At 52.3% G+C, this 23,115-nt stretch overlaps 1 protein-coding gene across 2 annotated transcripts in view; it reads left to right on the top strand.

Annotated features, from left to right (window-relative positions):
• VPS13D (vacuolar protein sorting 13 homolog D) overlaps positions 1–23,115 on the top strand; it is a 280,917-nt gene that overhangs the window by 34,029 nt on the left and 223,773 nt on the right. For both annotated transcript variants that reach the window (XM_077250276.1, XM_077250275.1), the window contains exons 7-13: positions 2,672–2,776; positions 2,887–3,057; positions 7,662–7,762; positions 11,128–11,296; positions 12,433–12,534; positions 12,737–12,950; positions 19,479–19,658. In XM_077250276.1, coding sequence (XP_077106391.1) covers positions 2,672–2,776; positions 2,887–3,057; positions 7,662–7,762; positions 11,128–11,296; positions 12,433–12,534; positions 12,737–12,950; positions 19,479–19,658 — 1,042 coding nt within the window. The remainder of the gene's footprint in view (positions 1–2,671; positions 2,777–2,886; positions 3,058–7,661; positions 7,763–11,127; positions 11,297–12,432; positions 12,535–12,736; positions 12,951–19,478; positions 19,659–23,115) is intronic.

Here is a 23,115-nt window from a genome sequence, read left to right as displayed (position 1 = left end):
TTATAAACTTCTGTGAAGCACTTGGGCATTCAAAGTTCTCACCACATATCTAGATAAGTTCCTTGGGGGGTCTATTTTCCAAAATGGGGTCACTTGTTGGGGGTTTCTACTGTTTAGGTACATTAGGGGTCTGCAAACGCAACATAACGCCCGCAGACAATTCTATCAAAGTCTGCATTCCAAAATGGCGCTCCTTCCCTTCCGAGCTCTGCCGTGCGCCCAAACAGTGGTTTACCCCCACATATGGGGTACCAGCATACTCAGGACAAATTGGACAACAACTTTTGGGGTCCAATTTCTCTTGTTACCCTTGTGAAAATAAAAACTTGGGGGCTAAAAAATCTTTATTGTTAAAAAACATATATTTTTTATTTTCACGACTCTGCATTATAAACTTCTGTGATGCACTTGGGCATTCAAAGTTCTCACTACACATCTAGATAAGTTCCATGGGGGGTCTAGTTTCCAAAATGGGGTCACTTTTGGGGGGTTTCTACTGTTTAGGCACATCAGGGGCTCTCCAAACGCGACATGGCGTCCGATCTCAATTCCAGTCAATTTTGCATTGAAAAGTCAAATGGCGCTCCTTTGCTTCCGAGCTCAGCCATGCGCCCAAACGGTGGTTTACCCCCACATATGGGGTGTCGGGGTACTCAAGACAAATTGTACAACAACTTCTGGGGTCCATTTTCTCCTGTTACCCTTGGCAAAATAAAAATTTGGAGGCAAAAAGATCATTTTTGTAGAAAAAATGCGATTTTTTTATTTTCATGGCTCTACGTTATAAACTTCTGTTAAGCACCTGGGGGTTTAAAGTGCTCACCACACATCTAGATAAGTTCCTTAAGGGGTCTAGTTTCCAAAATGGTGTCATATGTGGGGGGTCTCTACTGTTTAGGCACATCAGCGGCTCTCCAAACGTGACATGGCGTCCGATCTCAATTCCAGCCAATTCTACATTGAAAAAGTAAAACAACACTCCTTCTCTTCCAAGCTCTGCGGTGCGCCCAAACAGTGGTTTACCCCCATATATGGGGTATCGACGTACTCAGGAGAAATTGCACAACAACTTTTGTGGTCTAATTTCTCCTGTTACCCTTGTGAAAATAAAAATTTGGGGGCAAAAAGATCATTTTTGTAGAAAAAATGAGATTTTTTATTTTCACGGCTCTACGTTATAAACTTCTGTGAAGCACTTGGGGGTTCAAAGTGCTCACCACACATCTAGATAAGTTCCTTAAGGGGTCTAGTTTCCAAAATGGTATCACTTGTGGGGGGTTTCCACTGTTTAGGCACATCAGGGACTCTCCAAACACGACATGGCATCCGATCTCAATTCCAGCTAATTCTGCATTGAAAAAGTCAAACGGTGCTCCTTCACTTCCAAGCTCTGCGGTGCGCCCAAACAGTGGTTTACCTCCACATATGGGGTATCGGCGTACTCAGGAAAAATTGCACAACAAAATTTGTGGTTAAATTTCTGTTTTTACACTTGTGAAAATTAAAAAAAATGGTTCTGAAGTAAAATGTTTGCAAAAAAAAGTTAAATGTTCATTTTTTTCTTCCACATTGTTTCAGTTCCTGTGAAGTACGTAAAGGGTTAATAAACTTCTTGAATGTGGTTTTGAGCAGCTTGAGGGGTGCAGTTTTTAGAATGGTGTCACACTTGGTTATTTTCTATCATATAGACCCCTCAAAATCACTTCAAAGGTGATGTGGTCCCTAAAAAAAACATGGTGTTGTAAAAATGAGAAATTGCTGGTCAACTTTTAACCCTTATAACTCCCTAACAAAAAAAAAAATTGTTTCCAAAATTGTGCTGATGTAAAGTAGACATGTGAGAAATGTTATTTATTAACTATTTTTTGTGACATATCTCTCTGATTTAAGGGCATAAAAATACAAAGTTTGAAAATTGCAAAATTTTAAAAATTTTCGCCATATTTCCATTTTTTTCATAAATAATTGCAAGTAATATCGAAGAAATGTTACCACTAACTTGAAGTACAACATGTCACGAAAAAACAGTCTCAGAATCAGCGGGATCCGATAAAGCGTTCCAGAGTTATAACCTCTTAAAGTGACACTGGTCAGAATTGTAAAAATTGGCTCGGTCATTAAGTACCAAATTGGCTCTGTCACTAAGGGGTTAAACGATCGCCGGTTGGGAAGTGTTTATTAATAATAATAATAATAATAATAATAATAATAATAATCTTTATATAGCACCAACATATGTTTACCGATTGGTAAGGTGCTTAGCGCCACCGGTCGGACCGTGTAAATGGAACCCTAACTTGGCCATACACATTACCGTCAGCTGATATATATATATCGGAGTCGGCGGACTGGTCATCAGGAGAAATCTCGATGAGGCATGTCTGATTTTAGACTGCCGATCACGTTGTTCTCCCTGAGATAAGTCGCCGGCCGAGACGTCATTCAGCGGGTTTCTCATAGAGAATACTGGAGCCGGACGAGTGCTCCTGTGTATGGGAGGGGTGGCCAGGATGGCTGTCGAATTAGTCAATTATCCGATTTATTGTAGTCAATCAAGGACAGATTATTTTGCCGTGTTGCATAGCCCTAAACTTGAATTTGCGCACTCGTTTTCAGTGTTTTTACGTTATAATGGTCACGATTCACAGATCTCCTATTAACCCTTTTGCAGGTGGAGAGATTTAAACGAAATAAACAACTGGAAATTAAGGATTTTAGCATATACTGGGATGTTCACAGCACTTTACTGGGTGACCTTCCTCCGGGGGAGCTTCAGGTATATAGGACGCAATCAATAATTACATAATGTTATTTTTTTATGGTTACACCAAGGACATGTTAAACATATTGAAACGCGATAGTGAATTGTCTCTATTTCACGCGCAGGATGCAATGGACAAAAGCATGGAGAGTCGTGAGCACCAGTATATCCTGGAGCCCGTGTGCACCTCAGCACTCCTGAAAAGAAACTGCTCCAAAGAGCCGCTGCGGTCACGGCAGCAGCCACGGATAGAGTGTGACATATGTTTGAAGACCATACCTCTGACTCTTTCACAGGTAAACGTGTGTGATATAGTCCCACATCACCACTGATATTAAAAGGGCATTTGCAAAAGGTCTCTTCTCTCGAATATATATACTCAAGTTTCTTGGGAAACGATCTGCATTGAGCAAAGGTGAGCAGGTTTTTTGCTCCTGTCTTGATTATATTATTAAGTAATGCCTTTAGACAAACTAACCATTATAAAAGCGATTATGGGAACACTTATCAACCTGATGACATCACCCAATCAGGTTTGGTTCAGCTATGCATGTATGTATTTTCAATGGGAGAAGGGAAATAAGGCTCTGTCACTGCTGCCAGACATCTGTGTTGGTGAACAAAGGATCAATCATGTTCAAAGATTCCCCCATACCCATTAGATCGGTTCCCAGTCATGCCGGAATCAGCAGGTTGTGCAATGTCTCGATTGTATATAGAAACCTAATAGTCATTCTGCGCTTTGGAAGACTTGTCTTAGGGTACCGTCTCACAAAACGATTTACCAACGATCACGACCAGCGATACGACCTGGCCGTGATCGTTGGTAAGTCGTTGTGTGATCGCTGGGGAGCTGTCACACAGACAGCTCTCCAGCGACCAACGATGCCGAGGTCCCCGGGTTACCAGGGTAAACATCGGGTTACTAAGCGCAGGGCCGCGCTTAGTAACCCGATGTTTACCCTGGTTACCGTCGTAAATGTAAAAAAAAACAAACAGTACATACTCACATTCCGGTGTCCGTCAGGTCCCTTGCCGTCTGCTTCCCGCACTGACTGACTTCCGGCCGTAAAGTGAAAGCAGATCACAGCGGTGACGTCACCGCTGTGATCTGCTTTCACTTTACGGCCGGGAGTCAGTCAGTACGGGAAGCAGACGGCAAGGGACCTGACGGAAACCGGAATGTGAGTATGTAGTGTTTGTTTTTTTTTTACATTTACGACGGTAACCAGGGTAAACATCGGGTTACTAAGCGCGGCCCTGCGCTTAGTAACCCGATGTTTACCCTGGTTACAAGCGAACGCATCGTTGGATCGGTGTCACACACACCGATCCAACGATGACAGCGGGAGATCCAGCGACGAAAGAAAGTTCCAAACGATCTGCTACGACGTACGATTCTCAGCAGGGTCCCTGATCGCTGCTGCGTGTCAGACACAGCGATATCGTATGGATATCGCTGGAACGTCACGGATCGTACCGTCGTAGCGACAAAAGTGCCACTGTGAGACGGTACCCTTACATTTCTTTATGGTTTCATTAGGGGACACAGATAACCATAGGTGTATGCTGCTGTCTCTCGGGGGTGTATGCTGCTGTCTCCAGGGGGCGTATGCTGCTGTTTCTAGGGGGCGTATGCTGCTGTTTCTAGGGGGCGTATGCTGCTGTCTCTAGGGGGCGTATGCTGCTGTCTCTAGGGGGCGTATGCTGCTGTCTCTAGGGGGCGTATGCTGCTGTCTCTAGGGGGCGTATGCTGCTGTCTCTAGGGGGCGTATGCTGCTGTCTCTAGGGGGCGTAGGCTGCTGTCTCTAGGGGGCGTAGGCTGCTGTCTCTAGGGGGCGTAGGCTGCTGTCTCTAGGGGGCGTAGGCTGCTGTCTCTAGGGGGCGTATGCTGCTGTCTCTAGGGGGCGTATGCTGCTGTCTCTAGGGGGCGTATGCTGCTGTCTCTAGGGGGCGTATGCTGCTGTCTCTAGGGGGCGTATGCTGCTGTCTCTAGGGGGCGTATGCTGCTGTCTCTACGGGGGCGTATGCTGCTGTCTCTACGGGGGCGTATGCTGCTGTCTCTACGGGGGCGTATGCTGCTGTCTCTACGGGGGCGTATGCTGCTGTCTCTACGGGGGCGTATGCTGCTGTCTCTACGGGGGCGTATGCCGCTGTCTCTACGGGGGCGTATGCCGCTGCCCCTAGGAGGCGTAGGCCGCTGCCCCTAGGAGGCGTAGGCCGCTGCCCCTAGGAGGCGTAGGCCGCTGTCTCATCCCTTTACCAGGAGACGTTCTCTTCAGTTCTCTGGGACCTCCTCTCAGCTAGACCAGCCTCCTGCCCGGCGAGACACCAGGAAGCTGTCCTTCAAATCATCCCCAGCATGGTGCTCTGCAAAATCCTCCGGCGCCCGATCCATTAGATTCTCCTCGGCATGATGGGCACCCTCTCCTGGGAATCCTCTCAGGGTGGCTGTCCGTCTCCTGCTTTACAAGGACCCGTGGCTCTTCATAGTCGATGACGCCTGGGTCAGAGAGATTGTTACCACAGGTTAGAGGATAGAATTTTTTTCTCTCCCACCCAGACATTTTTTCATGTCCTGTGCTCCACTGGTCACATCTCAGATTCCCGGCTTCTTCAAGGCTATCAATTCTCTACTCCAGACAGGAGTCCTCATACCCGTTCCCTCCCTTGAACGCTTCTCAGATTTCTATTACAACCTTTTCGTGGCCTTAAAGAAAGATGGCCTACTCCATCCAGTCCGGGATCTCAAGCTCCTGAATAGGTGGGTGCGCCTCAGCCATTTCCAGATGTAATCCCTCTGCTCAGTGATTGCCTCCATGGAGCCATAGGAGGTCCTTTGCTCTATGGACATTCAGGATGCCTAACTCCACATCCTGATTTGCTAGACACATCAGAAGTTAATACGCATCAGGGTCCTGGGGGAGCAGTATCAGTTCACCGATCATTCTTTCCTCTCCACTGGCAATTTGTCAAGACGGACGCCAGTCTCCTCAGATGAGGAGCGGTTTTCCTTTATCACACAGTCCAGGATTGATGGAACTCTGAGGAAGCCTTCCTTCCCATCAGTCTGATGGAAATCAGAGCCATCTACCTCTCTCTTCTCCACTTTCAGCACCCTCTGTCGGACCGACCAGTCTGAAATCAATCCAAAGGCATGGCCGTTCAAGCCACAGTTCTGAGGAAGGTAGGCTTCTCTCCCCAGGATATTCAGACTATGATCAGGGCAAGAAAACCCTCGACTTCACACATTTATCATCGGTCCTGGAGGGCCTTTTTTTAGCTGATGTGAAGACAGAGATGTAGCCCCTATGTCTTTTTCTCTTCCATCTATTCTGGCGTTCTTACAATCAGTACTAGAGTCCGGTTTGTCTCTTATTACTCTCAAGGGTCAGGACTCGGCACTCTCAATCCTGTATGAACAAAGTTTTCCTCTCCCCCGCAGGTCAAGACCTTTTTTCTGGGAGTTACTCATCTAGCACCACCATGTCGTCGCCTCATGGACTCGTGGGACCTTAACCTAGTTTTGAGACCTCTCCAGGGATCCCCCCTCGAACCCATCCGGGACATCTCGTCTTCTCTTCTCTTTTGGAAGATTGCCTTTTTAGTTGCAATCACTTCCATCAGACGGGTCTCAGAATTAGCATCTCTCTCTTGCCGCTCCCCCTTTCTTGTCTTTCACCATGACAAGTTGGTACTTTGTCCAGTGCCTTCCTTCCTAAGGTGGTATCCCCATTCCATATCAATGAGGATATTGTCATTCCTTCTGCCTGTCACCCGTATATCCCCTGCCCCTGGAAAGGTCTCTTCACAACCTGGACCTACTCAGAGCACTGCTTTTATGCTTCTCAAGGACTGCATCCTTCAGACATTCGGATTTCTTGTTCGTCATTACTAAGGGTCGCTGAAAGGGACTTCCCTGCCTCCAAGTCTTCTATTGCCCGTTGGATCTGCTCAGGTATTCTGGAGGCTTATCGCGTCAATGGCAGACCACCCCTATGGGAATGTGGGCTTACTCCATCTGGGCGGCCACCAGGCTTCTGCAGCTTAGGTTTGCAAGGCTGCTATCTGGTCATTTCTTCATACATTTGCAAGATTCTATAGGGTGCAAACCTACACCGCCGATACTGGCCTAGTTAGAAAGACGTTGCAGGCGGCGGTCACCCGACCTGATTTTAGCATGATATTCTCTTCCCTCCCTTGGGACTGCTTTAGGACGTCCCATGATTACCTGTGTGCCCCAATGAAGCAAGAAGGATTTTTGTTACTCGCCGTAAAATCTTTATTGGAGCCTTCATTGGGGGACACAGCACCCACCCTTGGTTTTTTTTTGCCTACGTTGGGCCTGTGAGCCTCTGTTGGGCCCTTTTATAATTTTTGCTGTTGCTTCTACTGAATTTTCAATAACTGGCGAGCTTTGTGTCAGTCGGTGGGGTGTAACTCTTTTTCTCCCTAGTGTCAGCCTCCTAGTGGCAACAGCATAACACCCATGGTTACCTGTGTCCCCCAATGAAGGCTCCAAGAAAGATTCTACTATGAGTACCAAAAATCCTTCTTCTCCAACCTTTCTAGTTGAATCGATGACTGTCTGTGATACATGAGAAAAAAGGAAGAGGGACTGATAGCACTCACTCCATGGGGCGCCCGTTCTATGTCCAGGAAACCAACCCGGATATCCAAGCAGACTTCAAATAGATGAACAGCGCTCCAACCGGGTGTGGTAATATCAAAGTGAAAAATGCTGTACCATGACTTAATAAATTTTTCACTTTGATATTACCCGGTTGGAGCGCTGTTCATCTATTTGAAGTCTGTCTGTGATACATAACTTATTCTTTAAATTAGTAAAGAGGGTAAGAAAAGGTACAATTGTTCATATTTTTACTTTTTGTTAATCCAGGCACAATATCAGCAAATTGTGGAGTTTGTTGATGAGTTTGAAAGAAAGGAGCGGCAGATGAAGTACAGAAAATGGAGGCCAAAAGTTTCAGTTTTGGAAAAGTAAGCATCATGGGGTTAGGCTCCTCTTTAAAATGAAATGGCTAAAAACGGATAAAAAAATTCTTTGGGGACAATTTTGTTTTCCATTTTGGACTAGAAATCATTTTTGCAATTGGGGTTTATTTATAATTATACCACATTTTTGCTTTAACATTTTAGAAAAAAAACTATCAGTTTATTGCCTTGATTTTGGAAAAAACAAACCCGTTAATACACTCTGTACATAGATGGATTCACAGCTAGTCCAGTTAATTCAGGTTCCATTATAGCAGAAGTTATAGCAGGACATTACACATAAAGATATCTATAATATAACGCTGGGAGCGTCACTCTGTCCGAAGCCTCTATAGACTGCGCAAGCGCAAGCGCCGGCGCAGTCTGGACCGCACAGAGCGACGCTCCCAGGAGATCGCGGTATGCGTAAGCGCTGAACGCACACCGCGATCTCCACCGGACAAGCAGGGACGAGCCAGGAGGCGGAGGGTGAGTATACTTACCTGACCCGTTCCACCGACGCGCTTCCGGGCCGTGACTGTCCCCCTGCTCCCGGAATCGGCGCCTGCGCAGTCCGCGCTTTCCGGCGCCATTTTCTTGAAGACACATTGCAGTGGTGTCTTCAAGAAAATGGCGCCGGAAAGCGCGGACTGCGCAGGCGCCGACTCCGGGAGCAGGACCAAGAAAATGGCCGCACCCAGCACAGCCGCCGCGCCCAGCACAGCCACGCACAGGCGCCCACAGCCACGCACAGGCGCCCACAGCCACGCACAGCCGCCGCACCAAGCACAGCTGCCCACAGCCACGCACAGCCACCCATAGCCACGCACAGCCGCCGCACCCAGCACAGCCGACCACAGCCACGCACAGCCGCCGCACCCAGCACAGCCACGCACAGCCGCCGCACCCAGCACAGCCGACCACAGCCGCCGCACCCAGCACAGCCGCCCACAGCCACGCACAGCCGCCCACAGCCACGCACAGCCGCACCCAGCACAGCCGACCACAGCCACGCACAGCCGCCGCACCCAGCACAGCCGCCCACAGCCACGTACAGCCACCCATAGCCACACACAGCCGCCGCACCCAGCACAGCCGCCCACAGCCACGCACAGCCCACAGCCACGCACAGCCACCCACAGCCGCCGCACCCAGCACAGCCGCCGCACCCAGCACATCCGCCGCACCCAGCACAGCCATGCACAGCCGCCTACAGCCACGCACAGCCTCCCACAGCCACGCACAGCCGCCCACAGCCACGGACAGCCGCCGCACCCAGCACAGCCGCCGCACCCAGCACAGCCGCCCACAGCCACGCACAGCCGCCGCACCCAGCACAGCCGACCACAGCCACGCACAGCCGCCGCACCCAGCACAGCCGCCCACAGCCACGCACAGCCGCCGCACCCAGCACAGCCGCCCACAGCCACGCACAGCCCACAGCCACGCACAGCCGCCGCACCCAGCACAGCCACCCACAGCCGCCGCACCCAGCACAGCCGCCGCACCCAGCACATCCGCCGCACCCAGCACAGCCATGCACAGCCGCCTACAGCCACGCACAGCCGCCTACAGCCACGCACAGCCGCCTACAGCCACGCACAGCCTCGCACAGCCGCCCACAGCCACGGACAGCCGCCGCACCCAGCACAGCCGCCCACAGCCACGCACAGCCACCCATAGCCACGCACAGCCGCCGCACCCAGCACAGCCGACCACAGCCGCCGCACCCAGCACAGCCGCCCACAGCCGCCGCACCCAGCACAGCCGCCCACAGCCGCCGCACCCAGCACAGCCGACCACAGCCGCCGCACCCAGCACAGCCGCCCACAGCCACGCACAGCCGCCCACAGCCACGCACAGCCGCACCCAGCACAGCCGACCACAGCCACGTACAGCCACCCATAGCCACGCACAGCCGCCGCACCCAGCACAGCCGCCGCACCCAGCACAGCCGCCCACAGCCACGCACAGCCCACAGCCACGCACAGCCGCCGCACCCAGCACAGCCACCCACAGCCGCCGCACCCAGCACAGCCGCCGCACCCAGCACATCCGCCGCACCCAGCACAGCCATGCACAGCCGCCACAGCCACGCACAGCCGCCTACAGCCACGCACAGCCTCCCACAGCCACGCACAGCCTCCCACAGCCACGCACAGCCTCCCACAGCCACGCACAGCCGCCCACAGCCACGGACAGCCGCCGCACCCAGCACAGCCGCCGCACCCAGCACAGCCGCCCACAGCCACGCACAGCCGCCGCACCCAGCACAGCCACGCACAGCCGCCCACAGCCGCCGCACCCAGCACAGCCGCCCACAGCCACGCAAAACCGCTGCACCCAGCACAGCCACCCACAGCCGCCGCACCCAGCACAGCCGCCGCACCCAGCACAGCCGCCGCACCCAGCACAGCCGCCGCACCCAGCACAGCCGCCGCACCCAGCACAGCCGCCGCACCCAGCACAGCCGCCGCACCCAGCACAGCCGCCGCACCCAGCACAGCCGCCGCACCCAGCACAGCCGCCGCACCCAGCACAGCCGCCGCACCCAGCACAGCCGCCGCACCCAGCACAGCCACGCACAGCCGCCACAGCCACGCACAGCCTCCGCACCCAGCACAGCCGCCTACAGCCACGGACAGCCGCCGCACCCAGCACAGCCACCGCACCCAGCACAGCCGCCGCACCCAGCACAGCCGCCCACAGCCACGCACAGCCGCCGCACCCAGCACAGCCTCCCACAGCCACGCACAGCCGCCTACAGCCACGCACAGCCGCTGCACCCAGCACAGCCGCTGCACCCAGCACAGCCACCGCACCCAGCACAGCCGCCCGCACCCAGCACAGCCACGTCACATACAGCCGCCCGCACTCAGCACAGCCACATACAGCCGCCCGCACTCAGCACAGCCGCCCGCACTCAGTACAGCCGCCCGCACTGATGGGGGCGCAGGATGGAGCAGCACGTGATAGGATGGGGGCGCAGGATGGGAGCACATGACAGGATGGGGATGAGGATGGAGCAGCACATGACACGGTGGAGCAGCACATGACAGGATGGGGGCGCAGGATGGAGCAGCACATGACACGGTGGAGCAGCACATGACAGGATGGGGATGCAGGATGGAGCAGCACATGACACGGTGGAGCAGCACATGACAGGATGGGGGCGCAGGATGGAGCAGCACATGACACGGTGGAGCAGCACATGACAGGATGGGGGCGCAGGATGGAGCAGCATATGACAGGATAGGAGCAGCACATACCAGGATGGAGACCATATTCCAATATAAATGCTCGCCACCCGGGCGTAGAACGGGTTCAATAGCTAGTTGTCTAATATGAGCCTTTGCTCCGTCCCCTGACAGCTGTAGAGAATGGTGGCTTTTTGCACTGAATGCAAACTTGTCCGAGATCCAGAAGCAGCGGCAGCGTCTACGCCTGGAGTTCTTGTTGCATCGAGCTCGGGACGCCGTGTTTTACTGCGATAAACACTCCTGTCGTCTGCAGGGCATGCAGTTATCGGCTGCACACGAGGTGAGCATTGCTACGCTCTGCATTGTGGACTCTATGATAGCTGTAACTTATATGGTTCTGCCTGATCCAGCATTGGATTTGGCGAGATGCTGCTGCACTGCTGATAGATGCCAAGATAACCGTCGATCGGCTTAAAGCTCCTTTCCTATTTTAATTCTCAGAACATGTACCCAAAATCTGTGGGGTGTCAGCCTAGGTCACTTTCATGTATAGTCATTAGATCTGTTTCGTGCTGCCCGTAGTTCAGGGGGCATGAATCTAGTAGCAGCTACCCATTAAAGAGAACCTGTCATCACGATTTAACATCTTAAAGTGAAGGTATGGCCATAATGGCCCTGTTATACTGATTTAATGGATACCTGTAGTGAATAAATCCATAGCCATAGACGTTTTGGTGCAATAGCCTCTTCGTGCATCGAGATGGCATCTATGGCTTTGTTGCGGCCCTCCGCATTTGAATGGGCCTCCTCTTTTAAATTTCGCGCTGCTGTTGACGCTGGAGGCGCTTGCTCACACTCATGTCCCCACATTCTCCAGCAAAATGACACTGGCAAAATGACTAACCTCCGGCGGTGCATGCGCAGATCAACATTACAATCTCCGGCAAAATGGCGGCGCATGTGCAGATCAAGATCTCTGCTCGTCATTGAGCCAAGATCCCAATCTGCACATGTGCAGCCACCGGCACCATTTTGCTGGCGGTTAATCTGAGCATGTGCCACCTCTGTTATCATTTTGCTGGAGAACACCGGGACATGAGTGTGCGCAAGCGCCGCCCACAGCAAGGGTAGCACTAGCGCGAAATTTAAAAGGGGATGCTCATACAAATGCAGAGGAGTCACTGTAGAGCCAAAGACCCTACCCACTGTCCCTCCACAATGCACGAAGAGGCTATTGCACCAACAAGCAACAAGCAGGCTACAGATTTTTTCACTACAGGTATCCATCAAGTCAGTATAACAGGGCCATTATGGCCATACCTTTACTTTCAGGTTAAATCATGATGACAGGTTCTCAGTAGTATCCACTTGTGTGGAATGGAGAGATGCTGCATAACCTCTTTAGAGCCACATATATTGATGTGCTAAATATTCATTGTATGTCTTTAGTTTCCTTGTTATCTGCTGATCTTTTAGGCTGAGCTGGATCGAATTGAAGAAGAACAATCTTTCGAAGAACTGAAAATTTTGAGACAGCAAGTGCATGACAGATTCAAGAAGCAGCAGGAACTGGCCGAGGTTAGACAGTTACCTGTGATGGGTCCTTCTATATGCTGTCCCCATTTGTGAAGATGGGATTAACCCTTTAAGCTTATTGCAAAATGATTAATTCACAGATGAATAATCTTTCTATCTGAGAAACAAACCTTTTACTCATAGGAGTGATTGTGTGAATTATTTGGTGTCAAGGCCACTGCTAATCTCCTTTATGTTTGTGCAGAGTCTGCGAGAACCGATATCGGACCCTCCTATTGGTTCCCCAGTGCCCAGTCCTACGGGCAGCCAGGGCAGCGGCATGCTCCAGTACCTCCAGTCCTGGTTCCCAGGCTGGGGCGGATGGTATGGCAATCCTCAGGAAGCTAGAGAGGATATAGAACGGTTAACACAAGAACAGCGGCAAGAAGAAAAGTCTTGGAATCCAGAGGACATCTTAGGTACATGTCATATTTGGTATATTGTCTATGGTAGGAACGGCCACTTAAAGGGGTTGTGATTGGAGACACGTTATTAAGTGGCCAAAAGCCGATGTAAACATTAAAAAAAGACTAGTACCTTCTGGACTTCTGCTGCTGGTGTCCCCCTCTTGTCTCCCGACTTGCTCTTCCAATGGCAGCCAGCGTCAAATTGCCAGTGGAGAAAGCCAATGGACCGGTGGGCGACACCAGATGCTGTGTAGAGAAAAGGTCCAGTAAGCGAGTATGGTTATTTAATTTTCTCCTTCGCCACATTGGGGGACACAGGACCATGGGTGTTATGCTGCTGTCACTAGGAGGCTGACACTAAGTTGAGACAAAAAAGGTTAGCTCCTCCCCTGCAGTATACACCCTCATGCTGGCTTCCAGAGACCCAGTTCAAGCTTAGTGTCCGTAGGAGGCACACTGGATTTTAATTTCTATCCCGGACGAAGGGGGCGACGGATTCTTTCATGTTCCGATCTCCCCCGAACCAACAAGAGGCGAGCACGGGAGTTTCACCTCTCCGTATCCTCTCCTGCGACGTGGGAAGCCACTGCCTGAGCTGACCTCTTTGGGCGACGGGACCCTTTCAGGGGCACCGATCTCCCCCCGTGTAACAGACGAGCACTGGTGTTTTACCTCCAGTATCCTCTTCTGCAGCCAGGCCTTTATTGCCGGACATCTGCCCTGCCCACCAGGTTTCACCCTTGGCTGTACAGTGGCACTATTCCACCGTGGCGTCCGTGCAGCCCCCACTGCATCACCACTGAAAAAGAGCGGATGATGGAAGGAGGCGGACGGTTCCTCTCCACCCCCTTTTCATGGGGATGGTGGATGGAGGCTCGCCTAACCCTGCACCGTCCCTGGTATCCCTGGCACTTATGGGGTAAGTGCAGACGGCGTGCACCCCTGCCTCTGGGTATGGCCCTAAGGGTCGGTATTTTTTATAGCGGTCACCTTTTCTTGGGGCTCCTTAGCGGCACATTCATTGCGGAGCGCCGCGATTCTCTTTCCCGCGGTCCGCGGGTGCGCGCCGGCCGAGGCCGAAAATTTAATCCCCAGCTTCGGCCCTTTGCTAGGCCGCACTCCGGTAGGCTCCGCCCACTCCTCGCATCACTTCTGCGGTGCCGCCCACGCTTCTGGCGCTTCTCGCTCCCTGCGAGACTTCACTTCAGGGTCTCGGCAGCCATCTTCCTGCAGCACGCAGCGCCGGCCGGCCTTTCCACTCACTCCCACGGAGGATCTTCCTTCTCCACTCGATTGCGGGGCACAGGACAGGGTAAGGAGACAGCTTTATCTGCTTCCCTGCAGCGATTCCCCTCAGCTTCCCTCAGCTTTCTCATAGCAGCTCTGTGCATTCATTGGGGTACAACATGTCCCAGTCAAGGGGTAAAAAGGTCACTAAGGTTCATACCACCTTTTTCTCTGCTTGTACCACCTGCCAGGCTCCTCTTCCCAAGCCTCAGAGCTCCCCGTTCTGCCCAGCTTGTGATGCCCAATGTGCCCAGGAGCCCTCCGCCGCTACCGACCCCAGTGCTCCTAGCCCCCCTGAGTGGGCCACGGCCCTGTCCCAATCCGTGGCTTCGCTAGCTAAGGCGATTGCATCCCTTCATGACCCCTCTGGGGAGCGGGGCGTTCGTTCACCTGGGTTAAGAGACCCCTCTGTTACGGGGGAATTGTCGGCCAGCAGGGGCCGCTCTCACCCACAGGAGGTTCGGACATCCGCAAAACGGATCCGCACTAACTCTCCCGCTCATTCACCGCACCATTCAGCCTCCAATAGCTCCACTTCTCGCTCACCCTCTCCAAGGGCTAGAAGCGATCACGACTCTGGGTATGAGTCTGAAGCCTCCATGGACCCGGATTCTCCGGAGTTCCGTTCAACTGTTGACTCCCTCATTGAGGCTGTCAATCATGCACTAAAGGTTGATGATGACCCTAATTCAGCTCCGGATCACGCTATTTCCTTCACTAGAAACAAGCGACCCCATAAGGTGTTCGCCTCCCATCCGGATTTTCTAGAGATAGTTAAGAGGCACAGGGAGCGACCGGATAAACGCTTTACGGGCAAAAAGGCTCTGGAATCTAAATATCCTTTTTCCTCGGAGCTGGTAAAGGATTGGACAGAGCCACCGCTGGTGGATCCTCCGGTGTCGCGTTTGGCTACCAAAACGCTGTTATCAGTATCTGACGGGGCATCGATTAAAAGTCCCACAGAACGCCAGCTAGATACCTTGGCGCGATCAGTGTATGAAGCCTCAGGTTCCTCCCTTTCTCCTTCCTTCGCTGCGGCCTGGGTCGCCAAAGCTATCGTTTCCTGGGCAGATACTCTGGCGCATTCCTTTCAGGACCACGATCTCCCGTCTGAAGCGGCGGACCTTGCCAAACAAATTGCTATGGCAGCAGATTATGTGATGTACGCGTCTTTGGACGCAGCAGACTGTGCGGCAACAGCGGCTTCAAACGCTGTCACCATCAGGAGAGCTATTTGGCGGATTCATCCTCTAAAAAGTCTCTGATTTCTCTCCCTTTTCAGGGCGGACGCCTTTTTGGAGAAAAATTAGATCAACTTATTTCCGATTCTACAGGACGAAAAAGCAAGTTTCTCCCTCAACACAGACCAAGAGCTGCTTTTCAGCGCCAACAGTATTTTCGTTTTCGCCCCTTTCGAGGCGGCCCTTTCTGGTCCAATTCCGCTGCATCGTCTAGATCAGAACGATCTACTCGCACAGACAGGGACTCTCGGGCCTTCTTACAAACCAAATCCGTCATGGAGAGGAAGAACTAGACAACCCAGAACCAGAGGTTCTAGACCTGCCAGATTCCCTTCACAATGACTCGGGGAGTATTCCAGTCGACACCACCAAGGTAGGCGGACGCCTGCTTCTTTTTCGTCATGCCTGGCTTTCCGTCATCCCCGACGAATGGGTCAGAGACTTGGTGTCGTCTGGTTACAAAATAGAATTTTCCGTCTCACCTCCAGCTCGCTTTTTTCCCTCTCGTCTCCCAAGTTCAAGAGCTCAGTCACGAGCTCTCCATTGCGCCGTCGATTCCCTCCGCCAGAACGGGGTCATCGTCCCGGTTCCGGAGCACGAGAGATTCAAAGGTTTCTATTCGAACCTCTTCGTCGTACCGAAGAAGGACGGGTCCGTGCGTCCCATCTTGGACTTGAAACTCCTAAACAAGCACGTAAAAGTACGACATTTTCGGATGGAGTCTCTTCGGTCGGTCATTTCCTCATTGGAGCGAGACGAGTTCCTAGCATCGATAGACATCAGAGATGCTTACCTTCACATCCCAATCTTCCCGCCACACCAAAGATTCCTGCGCTTCGCCATCCGAGAAGACCATTTTCAATTCACGGCCTTGCCCTTCGGTCTTGCCACAGCACCCAGGGTGTTCACGAAGGTCATGGCGGCGGTCATGGCTATTCTGCACTCCCGAGGAGTGGTCGTGTTGCCATACTTAGACGACCTTCTGGTCAAAGGTCCATCTTTTCATCCCTGCGAAGCAAGTGTCCGCATTACGTTGGATTCCCTTTCACGCCTTGGCTGGTTAATCAACCTGGACAAATCCTCCCCGGTTCCAGCTCGCAGGATCTCTTTCCTGGGGATGATCCTAGACACGTCCAAGGGACTGATCTTTCTTCCTCGGCCCAAGGCCCAAGCGCTTCAACAGGGAGCCAGGACGCTTTCCCGCCCTCGCCCGCAGTCCATTCGGTTTGCCATGAAGATCCTGGGGACGATGGTAGCCTCAATGGAAGCGATTCCCTTCGCCCAACTGCATCTCCGTCCTTTACAACAGGCTCTTCTGGACAACTGGGACAGGAGTCCCTTTACCCTAGACCGCCCATGCCCTCTGTCCCCACGGACCAGGCAGGCGCTCACGTGGTGGACTTTGGAGTCAACTCTCTGCCAGGGGAGGTCCTTTCTTCCGATCCATTGGCCAGTTGTGACCACAGACGCCAGTCTCCTAGGCTGGGGAGCGGTGTTTCTCCACCACACCGCCCAAGGGCGTTGGTCGATGCGGGAGTCGAAACTTCCCATAAACATTCTGGAGATCCGTGCTATCAGGTTTGCCCTGAGACGTTTTCACCCTCTGCTAGCGGGTCGCCCAGTCCGTATTCAGTCGGACAACGTCACAGCTGTGGCATACATAAACCATCAAGGGGGTACCCGCAGCAGGGCAGCGATGCAGGAGGTCTCACACATCCTCCGTTGGGCCGAGGACAACCACTCCACCATTTCCGCGGTACATATTCCGGGTGTCGAGAACTGGGCGGCGGACTTCCTCAGCCGTCAGGGTCTCGCCTCGGGAGAAGGGGAGCTCCATCCGGAGGTTTTTCGCCAAATCTGCCTTCGCTGGGGGACTCCGGACGTGGATCTGATGGCATCCAGGCTCAACGCCAAAGTCCCCAACTTCTTAGCGCGTTCTCGGGATCCCCTGGCCGTTAGAGTGGATGCTCTGATATTCCCATGGCACCGGTTTCGATTCCCGTACGTGTTCCCCCCTCTTCCTCTGTTACCGAAGGTGATCCGGAAAATCAAGATGGAGGGGATCCCGGTGATCCTTGTCGCCCCGGATTGGCCGCGTCGCGCATGGTATGCGGAACTGGTGCATCTCGTATCCGACGTTCCCTGGCGGTTACCAGACCGCCCAGATCTACTGCGCCAAGGACCGATCTACCATCAGAACTCAGGGGCCCTACGTTTAACGGCGTGGCTGTTGAAACCTGGATGCTAACTCAAGCAGGTTTCTCCCAGCAGGTCATTTCCACTATGATCAGAGCTCGCAAGACGTCTTCCGCTCGCATCTACCATCGCACCTGGAAAACCACCTTCTCTTGGTGCAGACTCCGCGGTCGTCCTCCTCTCGTTTTCTCTATTCCCTTCATTCTGGAATTTCTCCAGTCCGGCTTGGATTCCGGCCTAGCTCTCAGTTCCCTCAAGGGCCAGATTTCAGCACTGTCGGTATTGTTCCAGCGTAAGATCGCTACTAACTCGCAAGTCAGGACCTTCATTCAGGGGGTTTCCCACGTGGTTCCCCCTTACAGAATGCCACTAGAGACCTGGGATCTCAACTTGGTCCTGAGCGTCCTTCAGGAACCTCCGTTTGAACCTTTGCAAGATGTCCCACTATCCTCTCTTGGAAGGTGTCCTTCCTTGTGGCAATTACGTCTATCAGGCACGTCTCGGAGTTGGCCGCTCTTTCCTGTCGGGCACCCTTCCTTTCCTTCCACCAGGATAAAGTAGTCTTACGCCCTTCTCCCGCGTTTCTCCCCAAGGTGGTGTCATCTTTTCACCTCAATGAAGATATCATTCTTCCCTCCTTCTGTCCACAGCCAAAACATAGGGTCGAGAAGGCTCTTCACACTTTGGACGTAGTACGGGCTCTCAAGAGGTACGTCTCTAGGACCGCCTCTTTCCGTAAATCGGATTCCCTCTTTATCCTCCATGAGGGTCACAGGAAGGGTTCAGCCGCATCTAAGGCTACGATAGCCAGATGGATCCGATCGGCTATCCAAGAAGCTTATCGGGTCAGGAGCAGGCCTATCCCAGCGGGGGTTAGAGCTCACTCTACTCGGTCAGTCGGTGCTTCCTGGGCCATTCGGCACCAGGCGTCGGTGGAGCAGGTTTGCAAGGCCGCAACATGGTCTAGCCTGCATACCTTCACAAAGCACTACAATGTTCACACTCATTCTTCTGCGGATGCGGCCCTTGGCAGATGTATTCTGCAGGCGGCCGTTGTGCATTTATAAGTCAGATGGTACACAGAGTTATTTGGTTGTATTGTTACCCACCCAGGGACTGCTTTAGGACGTCCCATGGTCCTGTGTCCCCCAATGTGGCGAAGGAGAAATAGGGATTTTTGTGTGTACTCACCGTAAAATCCTTTTCTCCGAGCCACTCATTGGGGGACACAGCACCCACCCTGTTAGCCTTACGGCTTGTTATTTTCTTATTGATCCTTGACCTTTTCTGACATGTTATACTCTAATGTTATGTATTATATTGTTATTAATCTCCTACTGCTTTTACACTGAACTGGGTCTCTGGAAGCCAGCATGAGGGTGTATACTGCAGGGGAGGAGCTAACCTTTTTTGTCTCAACTTAGTGTCAGCCTCCTAGTGACAGCAGCATAACACCCATGGTCCTGTGTCCCCCAATGAGTGGCTCGGAGAAAAGGATTTTACGGTGAGTACACACAAAAATCCCTATTTAACACCACCCTAGGCCCATTAATGACTCCTATCATAGTGAACAGCCCCTTTAAACTTTGCATATTTTTCTTTAACCCATTGCTTGCTCAGCTGTTTTGCGAATAGACTCCTCTAATAAATGTAAATGGAGAGAGCCACAAGAGAGACTTGTAAGGCGGCTGGGGCCAGATATCTATAACATGTACTGTTGAGGTGCCATAAATGTGTAAGGTGGGGATGTCCCTTCACAAACAGGATGCGAGTGTCCTTACATACATTTACGGTATTTTTACATTTTGTTCTCCAGGAACTGAAGAGTTTTTTGATCCCACGTCTGATGCTGCAAATCTGAATACATTTACAAAAAGAGATCACGTGTTTGTCAAACTCAACTTCCACCTGGAGGAAGGCACCATCACGCTGCTACACAAGGAGAAAAATGAATCCCAGGCCAAAGAGGCCGCCTTCATGCAACTGGAGTTTTCAGGTATTTGCCCATTATAAATGGTGCTCTAATTAGCGCATCATGAGATGTATGCGGCGTGCTGAGCCTGAGATTACTACTGCTCTGTGAGGTGATCCAGTGTAAATATCTGTTTAAATGCAATCAAGGCTAATAAAAGAAACGTGGATCCTGCCACTCATGCAGAAATCCTAGGAGCCCTGCTTCCCCGTGCCAAATCGTACAGAAATCCTGGGACTCCTGCTTCCCTATGCCCACTCGTACAGAAATCCTAGGAATCCTGCTTCTCTCTGCCCTCTAGTACAGTAATCCTGGGACTCTTTCCGCCTGCCCACTTGTACAGTAATCCTGGGACTCCTGCTTCCCTCTGCCCACTCGTACAGAAATCCTAGGAATCCTACTTCCCCCTGCTCACTCGTATAGTAATCCTGGACGTCCTGCTTCCCACTGCCCACTTGTACCGAAATCCTAGGACTCCTGCTTCCCCGTCCTACTCTTACAGTAATCCTGGGACTCCTGCTTCCCCTGCCTACTCTTACAGTAATCCTGGGACTCCTGCTTCCCCCTGCTCACTTGTATAGTAATCCTGGGACTCCTGCTTCCCCTTCCCACTTGTACAGTAATCCTGGGAGTCCTGCTTCCCCCTGCCCACTCGTATAGTAATCCTGGGACTCCTGCTTCCCCCTGCCCACTTGTATAGTAATCCTGGGAGTCCTGCTTCCCCCTGCTCACTTGTATAGTAATCCTGGGAGTCCTGATTCCCCCTGGCCACTTATACAGTAATCCTGGGATTCCTGCTTCCCCCTGCCCACTTATACAGTAATCCTGGGACTCCTGTTTCCCTCTGCTCACTTGTATAGTAATCCTGGGACTCCTGCTTCCCCCTGCTCACTTGTACAGTAATCCTGGGTGTTCTGCTCCCCCTGCTCACTTATACAGTAATCCTGGGACTCCTGCTTCCCCCTGCTCACTTGTATAGTAATCCTGGGACTCCTGCTTCCCCCTGCTCACTTGTATAGTAATCCTGGGAGTCCTGCTTCCCCCTGCCCACTTGTATAGTAATCCTGGGACTCCTGCTTCCCCCTGCTCACTTGTATAGTAATCCTGGGACTCCTGCTTCCCCCTGCTCACTTGTATAGTAATCCTGGGACTCCTGCTTCCCCCTGCTCACTTGTATAGTAATCCTGGGACTCCTGCTTCCCCCTGCCCACTTGTATAGTAATCCTGGGACTCCTGCTTCCCCCTGCTCACTTGTATAGTTATCCTGGGACTCCTGCTTCCCCCTGCCCACTTGTATAGTAATCTTGGGACTCCTGCTTCCCCCTGCTCACTTGTATAGTAATCCTGGGACTCCTGCTTCCCCCTACCCACTTGTATAGTAATCTTGGGACTCCTGCTTCCCCCTGCTCACTTGTATAGTAATCCTGGGACTCCTGCTTCCCCCTACCCACTTGTATAGTAATCTTGGGACTCCTGCTTCCCCCTGCCCACTTGTATAGTAATCCTGGGACTCCTGCTTCCCCCTGCCCACTTGTATAGTAATCCTGGGACTCCTGCTTCCCCCTGCTCACTTGTATAGTAATCCTGGGACTCCTGCTTCCCCCTACCCACTTGTATAGTAATCTTGGGACTCCTGCTTCCCCCTGCTCACTTGTATAGTAATCCTGGGACTCCTGCTTCCCCCTACCCACTTGTATAGTAATCTTGGGACTCCTGCTTCCCCCTGCCCACTTGTATAGTAATCCTGGGACTCCTGCTTCCCCCTGCCCACTTGTATAGTAATCCTGGGACTCCTGCTTCCCCCTGCTCACTTGTATAGTAATCCTGGGACTCCTGCTTCCCCCTACCCACTTGTATAGTAATCTTGGGACTCCTGCTTCCCCCTGCTCACTTGTATAGTAATCCTGGGACTCCTGCTTCCCCCTACCCACTTGTATAGTAATCTTGGGACTCCTGCTTCCCCCTGCCCACTTGTATAGTAATCCTGGGACTCCTGCTTCCCCCTGCCCACTTGTATAGTAATCCTGGGACTCCTGCTTCCCCCTGCTCACTTGTATAGTAATCCTGGGACTCCTGCTTCCCCCTGCCCACTTGTATAGTAATCCTGGGACTCCTGCTTCCCCCTGCTCACTTGTATAGTTATCCTGGGACTCCTGCTTCCCCCTGCCCACTTGTATAGTAATCTTGGGACTCCTGCTTCCCCCTGCTCACTTGTATAGTAATCCTGGGACTCCTGCTTCCCCCTACCCACTTGTATAGTAATCTTGGGACTCCTGCTTCCCCCTGCTCACTTGTATAGTAATCCTGGGACTCCTGCTTCCCCCTACCCACTTGTATAGTAATCTTGGGACTCCTGCTTCCCCCTGCCCACTTGTATAGTAATCCTGGGACTCCTGCTTCCCCCTGCTCACTTGTATAGTAATCCTGGGACTCCTTCTTCCCCCTGCCCACTTGTATAGTAATCCTGGGACTCCTGCTTCCCCCTGCTCACTTGTATAGTAATCCTGGGACTCCTGCTTCCCCCTGCCCACTTGTATAGTAATCCTGGTACTCCTGCATCCCCCTGCCCACTTATACAGTAATCTTGGGACTTCTGTTTCCCCCTGCTCACTTGTATAGTAATCCTGGGACTCCTGCTTCCCCCTGCTCACTTGTATAGTAATCCTGGGAGTCCTGCTTCCCCCTGCCCACTTGTATAGTAATCCTGGGACTCCTGCTTCCCCCTGCTCACTTGTATAGTAATCCTGGGACTCCTGCTTCCCCCTGCTCACTTGTATAGTAATCCTGGGACTCCTGCTTCCCCCTGCTCACTTGTATAGTAATCCTGGGACTCCTGCTTCCCCCTGCCCACTTGTATAGTAATCCTGGGACTCCTGCATCCCCCTGCCCACTTATACAGTAATCTTGGGACTTCTGTTTCCCCCTGCTCACTTGTATAGTAATCCTGGGACTCCTGCTTCCCCCTGCCCACTTATACGGTAATCCTGGGACTCCTGTTTCCCCCTGCTCACTTGTATAGTAATCCTGGGACTCCTGCTTCCCCCTGCCCACTTATACTGTAATCCTGGGAGTCCTGTTTCCCCCTGCTCACTTGTATAGTAATCCTGGGACTCCTGCTTCCCCCTGCCCACTTATACAGTAATCCTGGGACTCCTGCTTCCCCCTGCTCACTTGTATAGTAATCCTGGGACTCCTGCTTCCCCCTGCCCACTTATACAGTAATCCTGGGACTCCTGCTTCCCCCTGCCCACTTATACAGTAATCCTGGGACTCCTGCTTCCCCCTGCTCACTTGTATAGTAATCCTGTGAGTCCTGCTTCCCCCTGCCCACTTATACAGTAATCCTGGGACTCCTGCTTCCCCCTGCCCACTTACACAGTAATCCTGGGACTCCTGCTTCCCCCTGCCCACTTATATAGTAATCCTGGGAGTCCTGCTTCCCCCTGCCCACTTGTATAGTAATCCTGGGACTCCTGCTTCC

Source organism: Ranitomeya variabilis, chromosome 4 (genome assembly GCF_051348905.1).
Source record: "Ranitomeya variabilis isolate aRanVar5 chromosome 4, aRanVar5.hap1, whole genome shotgun sequence".
Lineage (NCBI taxonomy): Eukaryota > Metazoa > Chordata > Amphibia > Anura > Dendrobatidae > Ranitomeya > Ranitomeya variabilis.
The sequence above is the reverse complement of the archived record's forward strand: the minus strand, read 5'-3'. Positions and strand labels throughout refer to the sequence as shown.